At 35.4% G+C, this 11,667-nt stretch overlaps 1 protein-coding gene across 1 annotated transcript; it reads left to right on the top strand.

Moving 5' to 3' along the window:
* Positions 1 to 8,554: 8,554 nt before the first annotated feature.
* On the top strand, positions 8,555 to 9,493 carry LOC105547638 (olfactory receptor 2B6-like). Its single transcript, XM_011991291.1, has one exon. The coding sequence runs from the start codon at positions 8,555 to 8,557 to the stop codon at positions 9,491 to 9,493; it is 939 nt and encodes a 312-aa protein (XP_011846681.1).
* Positions 9,494 to 11,667: the final 2,174 nt, after the last annotated feature.

Here is an 11,667-nt window from a genome sequence, read left to right as displayed (position 1 = left end):
CATATATACACCATGGAATACTATGCAGCCATAAAAAAGGATGAGTTCATGTCCTTTGTAGGGACATGGATGAAGCTGGAAACCATCATTCTGAGCAAACTATCACAAGGACAAAAAACCAAACACCACATGTCCTCACTCATAGGTGGGAATTGAACGATGAGAACACTTGGACACAAGAAGGGGAACATCACACACAGGGGCCTGTCTTGGGATGGGGGGAGGAGGGAGGGATAGCATTAGGAGATATACCTAATGTAAATGACGAGTTCATGGGTGCAGCACACCAACATGGCACATGTATACATATGCAACAAACCTGCACGTTGTGCACATGTACCCTAGAACTTAAAGTATAATAAATAAAAATTTTTAAAAAAGAAATAAGAAGTTGGAATTATGATCAACTGGAAAAAAGTGAAAAAATACCAGATGCTGGTGAGGCTGTGGAGAAAAAGGAACACTTATACACTGTTGGTAAAAGTGTAAATTAGTTCAATCATTGTGGAGGATAGCATAGTGATTCCTCAAAGACCTAACGACAGAAGTATCATTTGACCCAGCACTCCCATTACTTAGTATATACCCAAAGGAATATAAATCATTCTACTATAAAGACACATGCCTGCATATGTTCATTGCAGCGCAATTCACAATAGCAAAGTCATGGAATCAACTTAAAAGCCCATCACTGGATAAAGAAAATGTGGTACATATGCACAGTTGGAATGCATGTGTTCATATATATACATGTATTTGGAACACATATACACAATGGAATACTATGCAGCCATAAAAAGAATGAGATCATGTTCTTTGTAGGAACATAAATGGAGCTGGAGGCCATTATCCGTAGCAAACTAACACAGAAACAGAAAACAAAAGTTGGGGCAGACCATAAAGCAATAAAAGATCTTTTTAAAATGTGAGAAATGGGATGTCTATAGGGAGTTTGAAAATCTTTGCCATATGCCAGGAATTTCATATATATGCATATGGCTATGTGCAGATTTGGGACTCTGTGAATGCTCAAGCAAGAACTGAGAAGATTCTAAGCTCTTGTCTCTGGCTGACCTTCAGTATTTCAGGAGGAAATAAGTGGAGGCTAAGGTAGAGATGTGAACTACCTGACTAGGTGTCAGAGTCATGCCTCAGTATGAACATAGAGGTCTTTGATAGAAACTGGAAGATTTATTAGTCCCAGGCATTGAAAGAAATTTCTGTCCAATTATTTGCTGGCCACTAGGCTACCTGAGTACAGACTTCAATGGCCGTACACCACAAAGAAGGCAGACTTTAGAGAATTATTTGGGAGTATTCACTAAACAAGCAAGCAACAACGACATTAATAAGCAGCAACGACAAATCCTAGTGAGACAGGGAGAATCTGGTTTCCACAGTTGCCGTTTCTAATATTTAAAATACTTAGTTTTCCAATTTACAAGAAAGAAAAACAACCCCATTAAAAAGTGAGCAAAGGAAAATCAGCAGACACTTTTCAAAAGAAGACATACATGCAGCCAACAATCATATGAAAAAAGCTCAACATCACTGATCATTAGAGAAATGCAAATTAAAACCACAAGGAGATACCATATCACACCAGTCAGAATGGCTATTATTAAAAAGTCAGAAAAGAACAGATGCTGGAAAGGTTATGGAGAAAAATAAACATTGGAAATATCCCTTTTTATTATTTTTCTTCCTCTTCAAATCATTTTTGTGCTCCTTTATTCTTACAACTAGAAATGATTAAATTTTATGTGTGAGAGTTTAAGAGCTAATGAGGTAAGATATTCAGGGAACTCTCATATAAGTTCTTCAGAATCATTTATTCAAACTAGCTCATTTCTAATTGCATCTCATTTAAAATTGGTGTCTACTATTTTGAGAAATTGAGTAAGTGTATTTTAAAATACATCTGACAACAGAAGAGACTTCCTACCAACTTCAGTTCACTAGGAAACTAATTGTACATAAGTAGCATTTCCATAGAGATCTCTGTCCCAAGGAATTTTCTCTGCTAACTCCTCATCTGGGATAAGGATTAATGGCCTGTTGGAAAACAATGCCCAAGAGGTCTCAGGAAGAGCTTAAAAATAACACACCCACAAAGCATTCTGATATTTTCAACTATTGTCTTCCTAACCCATGCTTTCTTCTCTTTGGAACATGGTAGCAATTGAAAACCTAAGTTGTGAAGCTAATTCTTAAATACTCATGTACACTACAGTCTCTCCATCCTCTGAATGTTTGAAAAACTCAAGTGTATTCCTTCATAATTCCTTTTTATTAAAGGATATTTATCAAAATAAGGTGAGTAAAAAGGCACATGTTTTTCAAGTCTATGCATTCTTAGGAAATTGAAATATGTGTAGATCATACTGCCACTGCCTAATATACATCTGAAGGGCAGAGAGCATTTCATTTCAGGGAGCCTTTTCTAACCTTTGAAACATCTGCTCAGTGGTTCTAAGAAGCAACTAGATTTCTCTTTGTAATTAATCTATCTCTCAGTCTGTCACTGAAACCAAATTAAAAACATTAAACCCATTTAAAATAATTATGATTTTAAATTTGGTTTCAGTGAGAGACTGAGAGGGAGATTTATACACTACATCTGAGAAATATTAAATGCCCGAAACAAATATGAAGCCTTCTTTCAGTCAGGTGAATTTTTAGAATATATGTTCAAAATTGGATGGATTGACTTGTCTGTGTGTTTCATGCAGATTCCTAATGTCAGATAAAAATAACTTTTATTTCTTCTTATGATCTTTTACTATATAGAAAGTCTACAAGTGAAGTACATATAAAGAAAATATTGTGTGTGGTAAAAATGAAGTATAAACTACACTAGAATGAAGATGGAAGTGGAGATAAAACAGGAGACATCAACAGGAATAGGGTCTGGTACTTTATTTTTTTTAAGTGAAAGCAAGTTTATTCAGAAAGTAAAGGAATAAAAGAATGGCTGCCTACTCCATAGACAGAGCAGCCCCAAGGGCTGCTGGTTGCCCATTTTTATGGTTATTTCTTGATGATATGTTAAACAAGGGGTGGATTATTCATGCCTTCCCTTTCTAGAACATACAGGGTAACTTCCTGATGTTGCCATGGCATTTGTAAACAAATGTGCTCTACCATATAGGGTAACTTCCTGACATTGTCATGGCTCTGATAGGAGTTTAGCAGTGAGATGACCGGTTACTCTCATTGCCATCTTGTTTTTGGTGGGTTTTGCTTCTTTAGAGCAACCTGTTTTATCAGCAAGGTCTTTATGACCTTTATCTTGTACTGACCTTCTATCTGATCCTGTGACTTAGAATGCCTTAACCATCTGGGAATGCAGCCCAATAGGTTTCAGCCTCATTTTACCAAGCTGCTATTCAAGATGGAGTTGCTCTGGCTCACATGTTTCTGACATTTTCTCCCTCCCCTTTACAAGAGAACCCTTAATCCTAAGGGTTGCAGAGGGACAAAGATCCATCTTCTTCGGTGGCTTCTTCAGGCTTAAGAGGAGCAATGATATTCCTGCCTAACAATTAGAGTCTCTCACATTTGGGGTAGAGAGGAGCTCATCAAAAAGCGTTAGTATGGTGAGAGCTATTCATAACTCTGAGTTTCAACAAGAGGTGCTAACTGAAAGATTAATAAGTGTTCCATTTAAGAAAACATTCACTAAGCATATTCTGCATCCCTATGCAAAGAGTACAAATGCAATGTATTCCACAGCAGCAAAGCAAAATAACTAAAATTATTCCAGGTAAACTAAATTGAAAGGTTTCCCATGAACTGAGCAACTGTTAAAATCATGCTGATATAGGGTTGCCAGATGATTCCAATATGTGCCCATAATTAGAATATTAGTCCGGATTCTTACGTTACCCAACCCTCTTGTATCTTCTGAGTAACATCTAAGATCACTGGTTGGTTCATAGGAATAAGCAAGTTTAGCCTAAATTGTAGAAACAAACTTAAAAACAACTCATGAGACTAGAATTTAATAACAAGTGTACCATTCTTCTTGAAACATAATTTTCTTTCTTCAGTTTCTCATTTTTACTAAAGACAAATTATGATAAGGCTAATTTGCTTTATTACATTTGGCCTGATTATTTGTATAAAGGGCAGCAAGAATAATTATTTTATACATTAGCAAAATTTCTTTGTCAATCATGTTTTTGCCTGTGGCTGTCGTAAGGCGTTTTGTCATCTACAGACAATTATCTTGTTTTAATCCTCTTCAAAAGGTGGTTTATAGTCAGCTATACAACTCTAATGGATGTTCTTAAATGCAGGTTTCTGATAACTTTGGAAATTGTGACATTAGAATATAGGAAACAACTTTTGCAACTCTCATGAAGAACTGGAATGTTCATGAATACCAAATAGACCAGGAGTTAACTGCATAAACTAAACTAAAAGAATAAACTAATCATTTTGACTTTGCTTAAAAAGTTGCTAATCCTTTGTTTTGTCTTCCAGAGTCAAGAAAACTTTTACTTTGAGCTATTTACAGTTTTTAGCAATTGAGTAAAGCATACTTCTGGAAGAAAAAAAAAAAAATTGGAGCATATTTTTTTCTCTCTACCTGATTTCTCCAGAATCTGGAGACTATTTGTGAGTATTCTTAACTTATGGCAATATATTTATTTGCATAAGTGCAATAAGAATCTGTTTTCTTTCATAACAGGACACAATTGTAGAAATTGTTTTTTTTACCAAGGCTTTGACTGGAATGGTGTGTTTTCCTTTAAGGAATGAAACTTGACTTATAGATCCAATAAAAACCCCTTGGGGAACTGATCTTCTACCTTGCCTACACAGTCCCTGTACAGGGTTTCTGACCTGTGGTAAGTAAAGAATGTCATTTTCTAATAGTCCAAGGAGCCCTACGTTATGTTGGGATCCCGTGAGGAGAGAGATTTACTCAACTCATGGGTCTGGCACCTTAATAAAGTGGCTTTAAACATTTGTAGTTAAGTAGATCCCCATATAGTAAAATAGTGATGAAAAATTTCTTGAAGTATAAGATCCAAAAGACAGATAAAATCCCAAAGCTAAAAGAAATAAAATACAAGAATGACATGAGAAAAAAAATATGAGCTCTAAGAAAAGAATTACAGAGCTTAAATATATTTCAAAATTAAATCACATTGATTAGTCATTCCCACTCTGATGTCTCCAGGGAAATGTCCAGAGAAATGGAGGAGCTCTGGGTAACCATCACTCACACACAAACTATACTTAATAAAGTTAATAAGACAACAAAATCCCAAATAATATGAATTTAATAAAATTGCAGAAGTCATACTGGAGTGAATATTGTCATTAAAGGTAGTTATAATTTGTTATAATTATGGAAGAATTCATGAAGGATCAAATCTAAAATTACTCTTTTAAAAATTGAAGGATGGTCCCTGGTGGAAAAAATATAAAAGGTGAACATAACAATGTTAAAGAAATAGATAGTAGGTATCTATCTACTTTGCAATTCTCAGAATACAGGCATGCACCGCATAATGACATTTTCATTTCATCAATGACTGACCAGGTGTTCAACACTGGTCCCATAAGATTATAACAGAGCTAAAAAATTCCTATTTCCTAATGACACTGTATCTATGATAATGTCATAATGTAACACATTACTCAGGTGTTTGCAGTGATGCTGGTGTAATCAAATCTGCACTGCCAGTTATATAAAAGAAAAACACATACAATTGTGTGCAGTATGTAATACTTGATGATGATAAACAAATACGTTACTGGTTTATATTTTTCCTGTACTATACTTTTTATGATTTTTATACTCCTACTTATTTTTAAAAAGTTAACAGTAAAACAGCCTCACACAAGTCTTTCAGCAAGTATACCAGAGGAAGATATTGTTATTATTATCATAGGAGATGACAGCTTCATGCATGTTATTGCCCCTGAAAACCTTCCAGTGGGACAAGGTGTGGAGCTGGAAGACAATGATATTGATGATCCTGACCTTGTGTAGGCCTGGGCTAATGTGTGTGTTTGTGTCTTCATTTTTAACAAAAAAGTTTAACAAGTTAAAAAAAAAAAAGAAAGAATTTATAGAATAAGGATATAGGCAAAGAACATACTTTTGTACAGCTGTATGTTTTAAGTGTTATTAAATACTCAAAAAGCTAAGGAAATTAAGAAGTTTATGAAGTAAAAATGTTGTAGTTAGCTAAAATGAATTTATTGTTAAAGAGAGAAAATGTTTTTTAGTAATTTTAGTGTAGGCTAAATGTAGTGTTTACAAAGTCTAAAGTAGTGTTCAGTAGTGGTCTAGGCCCTCACATTCACTCAGCACTCACTCACTCACTCACCCAGAGCAACTTGAAGTCCTGCAAGCTCCATTGATGGTAAGTGCCCAATACAGGTATACCATTTTTTATCTTTTATACCATATTTTATTATACCTTTTCTATGTTTATATATGCTTAATACATAAATACTTACCATTGTATTACAATTGTCTACAGTATTCAGTACAGTAACATGCTGCACAAGTTTGTAGCCTAGGAGCTATAGGCTGTATCATATAGCCTCAGTGTGTAGTAGGCTATACCACCTAGGTTTGTCTAAGTGCACTCTATTATGTTCCCACAATGACAAAACCACTTAACAATGCATTTCTCAGACTATATCGCTCTTGTTAGGCTATGTATGACTATATTTATTTTGACATCAAATTAGTTTATATCATGCCTTTATTTCATCTTCCATTTCCAACGCAGATTTTCATCGGAAAAAGCACTCAAGCCAAGACATATTTTTAAATTTGATGCACTCATATAACATCTTGATTAAATCAAGGTCGAATAATGTGAAAGGGGTCACCTTATTCAGGAACAACCCTCGTTTATAGTCTCAATATTTCATTACCTCATTTAAAGCAGCGATTACTTTTCAATCTTTAGAATGTTCTTAGTTATTAGCAGAGTATGGAAACAAATGATTAACAATATCTTAAAATATGGATACCAAAATTTTCGTTGTCATAGCATTTGGGGATGGATACTAAATGATTTAATGGTATAAAAAGCATATGGGGGTGTTTGACACAGAGGTTTCACTAAGGACTAGTTGGAAAGAGTATTATTATTGTTTTGCACACTTCTGGCCTAAGATAGCATATAATCAAAGGGCAACATTCACATGTTAGCCCTGAGTAGCTCTGTGTGACTCCTCAGAGGATGACTTTGAAGATGTAATGAAGCAGAGAATGTGGAAGCTGTGCTTTATAAACTTATAAATGTAATCTGCTAGCATGAAACAACTAATTGACTGGCAGAGTGACTCAGAATGTTGTTACGGAGATGCTATCTTAACTTTTTGACTGAATATTTCTCATCCTGCAGAGAATTGTGATCTCATAAAACACATGTCACCACTAAAAGCATATGAGCAAAAAATTAACTTTCTCAAAATACTGCTTCACTAAACTAGCTGATGTTGGTATATCAAAGTACTTTTTAGCTGAAAAAAAAAAAAAAGGAAAGGTCTTGAAAGGTCGTGAAATAATTTCAGATTTGACTGTCTCTGAGCCTAAACCGGGACATCGACTTTTGTCCTGACAGCAGTCACTTGGAACTAAAAGACATATTTGTAGTTACGTACAATCAGTAGGTCATGACAACTATCCAAACTCTTATACTAAAACAAGATGATAATCTCATTGAATAAAAATTTTTTTTCAAAATGAATGCTAGCTAAAATTTAACATAAAATATCAAATGCCCAAAGGTTGAACTAAATCGTAATGAATAAAAGCCCAAGAATGCAAAACAAAATTCCTGAGCATAGGGAAACTTTGTCATTGTAGGTTAATTCTCTCAATTTATACTTGAGAAAATGGACAATAAAAGTATTTAATTTTCTTGTTCAGTTTCAAATCGCTGAGATAGATTTGTTTAATCCAAAAGCCTTCTTGCTTCCCTTGGAGATTATATATTATACAACCAACTATTTGGAGCTGGACAACGCTATCTTGATTCACATGACTCCAGGTTTTCTCCTCCTTTTTCTCCTACCATTGCTACCTCAATATGTTTATTCTTCTTGACATTTCAGCAATGCCTTGCAGCAGGGTTTCTGAAAATGTTCCTCAGCCCCAGGACACATTTACTCTATCAGACACTTAAAGAAAAGAAACAATAAATTTCATTCTAGCAACCTCCTCAGCTGATTTGTATGCAACTCAAAGTTTGAAAACTATACGGCCACTTTTACTTTGTATTTAATCTTCACCTCACTCAAGAATGATAGTTATTGTCAACCTTCTTACACAGAGGAAGAAATTCCATTTCAAAATGGTTGGGTTACTGGATTACGATAACTGCCTTTAATTTGTAGTGTCACGCAGGAAAATAAGATCACCTGATACTAGATGTTTTATGTTATTCTGACCCCAGTTTACTGCACCCTGTCATCTATAAGTAGACAATCAATGCATCACCATGTTTTGTCAATGCCCGTATCTCTAACTTCCTTGCCGCATCCCTACTACAGGTGAAACGAATTGAAGATAATGCCACTAATTAATGAAAGCCGTCCTGAAGAATTTATTCTGCTAGGCTTTGCAGACCGCCCTTGGCTAGAGCTTCCTCTGTTCACTAGTCTTCTTATAACGTACCCCATAGCCATGATGGGAAACGTCACAATCATTCTGGTGTCCAGGTTAGACTCTCGTCTTCACAGCCCTATGTATTTCTTCCTCGCCAACCTCTCCTTTTTGGACATGTGTTACACCACAAGCATTGTCCCTCAGATGCTGGTTAACCTGGGAAGCTCTAAGAAGACCATCAGCTATACAGGGTGTGCAGTTCAGCTTTATTTCTTTCACATAATGGGGGGCACAGAATGTTTGCTCTTGGCTCTCATGTCCTTCGATCGCTATGTGGCCATCTGCAGACCTCTTCACTACACCCTCATCATGAATCAGCGCATTTGTATCCTATTAGTTTCCACCGTGTGGCTAATTGGAATAACCTATGCTGTCTCAGAGGCCACTGCTACATTACGGTTGCCACTGTGTGGTCTCAATAAGCTGGACCACTTACTGTGTGAGATTCCTGTTCTGATAAAGAATGCCTGTGGTGAAAAACGTGCTAACGAGCTCACACTCTCTGTGGTATGCATTTTTATGTTAGCTGTCCCACTATGCTTAATTCTTGCTTCCTATGCTAGTATTGGACATGCTGTATTTAAGATCAAATCTTCTGAGGGAAGGAAAAAGGCCTTTGGGACATGCTCCTCCCATCTTATTGTACTTTTGTTATTTTATGGCCCAGCCATCAGCATGTACCTTCAGCCCCCGTCCTCCATCTCAAGGGATCAACCCAAGTTCATGGCCCTCTTCTATGGAGTGGTGACTCCCACACTCAACCCCTTTATCTACACCCTGCGGAATAAGGATGTGAAGGGGGCATTATGCCACCTGGTGAGGAGCATTTTCAGCTTTAAGTGATAGTCGGTAGACATCAAATGAAATTATTGAACAATTAGAGTAGGCTGCTATGGTTTTCTGTAACAAATTCTTGTCTCATAATCAAATATCGGTTTACATGTTCTTGCAAAATATGTTATGTCTCTGAGACTCTTTGTAAACATGTCCAGCAAGGATTATATTTGGCTAGTATGCACATTATATTGTGGAAATATATTAAAATAGTTCTATACTGGTTGGTACATATGGAGATAGTAACTGTGTTACGCAGAAAAAGTATTAGTAAAATGAATTCATTAGTTCAAGCTAATTGTAAAAATAGTATGGCAACCACTCATCAATGAGCCTCCTGTCAGAGTCACCTGAGAAACATTCCATCACTCTCTGCGAGTTATCCCAAGTTTAAATGGGCACTGTGGCTACACTGGGCATTCAATGGGAAGAACGTTATACTTTGGAAGAATCATGAATCTCATAAATTTATCAACCCCAATTTATGGAGATACTATTTCTTCTTAAAAATTCAGTGTAATTCTTTTTTAACAAATAAATATGCAGTGATTTTGTATTTTAATTAAAGAATTTATTATTAAATTTTGAAATGAGTGGAATAGTGGGACAAAAAGTATGAAAAAGTGTCAGACACTTTCCTTTTACATACTATAATAATAAGTCTTCAAATCAGTGAGATAACAAGAAAGTGACATTAGTAATTAAATACAACCTGGAAGCATTTCCGTGCACAATTTGGAACAGCCAGGAATGCCTTTTGGAACTGACTGTGTTAGAATCAGTATGAGAAAAAAATAATTTACATTTCTGGAACAAAAGGAAACTTGATTACCTCCAAAAACAATATAAGTGTCTTTTTACTGATGTAAATGTTGAACAAAACCTGTATTATTAAAAGTTGAAAGTGCTAAAGCTTAATTCTAGGACTCACACCCCAAAACTTAAAACTTTGTCATGAAATTGGTTGCAATTTATGAGAGTAAATGAATAGATTTTATATTTACTTGGTGTTGAATTAATATGTTGAGAGTTCAGCACGGTGTTGTGTAGTGAAGAAGTAAATACTTGTAAGAAAAACAAAAGATCATTTGGACTTTTCTGTCATAACTTCTGGTATGATCAAGATCTAAGTCAATAATTAGAAGGAAAACTTCATGTTATTTCAAACAAGAATCAACTGCAAACCAGATACACTTGTTGAAAAATAACAGATCATCTGGTGCTGGTACAGATCCTCAAATCATTGAACTTTTATATATTCAGTTTGGAAAAAAAATTAAGTAACTTTAAAATTGGCCTATTTCTGGTTGACTGCCAGAAAAATGTTTTCAAATTTTATACACATGCACACACAATCACATGATGTAATTCTGTAGTGTTAAACAATAGCTTTGATCATTTTTATTAGTTGAGGTATCCTTTGTCTAACTTAGTCTTACATACAGAAGTATATAGTAATTTCTAGTTTTGAGGGCAAAACCCAGAAAGATTTTTGTCAAAAGCTTTGCTATAAAAACTCATTACAGTTCATCTGACTCTTTCTCAAGTTATACTCTGTCCTTAGCTAATGTATATACTACCTTCAAGGCCTGTAAAAAATATTCATTTCAGAAGCATGAGTGAAATCTAGACACAGTGAAAAATCAGGATTTCCTAAGAATTACGTGCAAAAATCTCAGAATAAAGATTACTCAGAACAGTGGTCTGGAAAGCCCACAGAAAGGTTTTATTTGGACTTTGCATTTCCAGGGAATATATACTGCTCAGTATGCTACAGCATGAAGGATACTTCAGTCAACTTCTGAAAAATTCTGTAGAAGAGAAGGGACACATTATACTTGAAAGAGAAAGCGTGCTCTACCTTTTGTGTAAAGCATGAGCGATTCTGAGATTGCCTTTCAAGGAAAGTGATCTAAAGGTTTTATTTCCCCCAAGCTAGTAGGCCTTTCCTAAATAACAAATGGAAGAAAGCAAAGCATTTTAACCCTAGTTTTAAAGACACTAAAAATGTATTGGGGCAAATATTTAGGGTAGAACTCAGGAAGGTTTAACAGTGGCTTTCTCCATATTAGAGATGTTCTCAGATCTGCATAGCATAATAACTGCAAGGCAAGAAGTGCTAACACGCACCTTCAAGAATGTGCCTTTGGGATGAGTTCATGTCCTTTGCAGGGACAAGGATG

The sequence above is a fragment of the Mandrillus leucophaeus genome, unplaced genomic scaffold (genome assembly GCF_000951045.1).
Source record: "Mandrillus leucophaeus isolate KB7577 unplaced genomic scaffold, Mleu.le_1.0 Scaffold392, whole genome shotgun sequence".
In the NCBI taxonomy this organism is placed as follows: domain Eukaryota; kingdom Metazoa; phylum Chordata; class Mammalia; order Primates; family Cercopithecidae; genus Mandrillus; species Mandrillus leucophaeus.
The sequence above is the reverse complement of the archived record's forward strand: the minus strand, read 5'-3'. Positions and strand labels throughout refer to the sequence as shown.

Excerpts from the sequence above, each read along its gene's own strand:
- LOC105547638 (XM_011991291.1), top strand. The coding sequence starts at position 8,555 with ATGCCACTAATTAATGAAAGCCGTCCTGAAGAATTTATTCTGCTAGGC.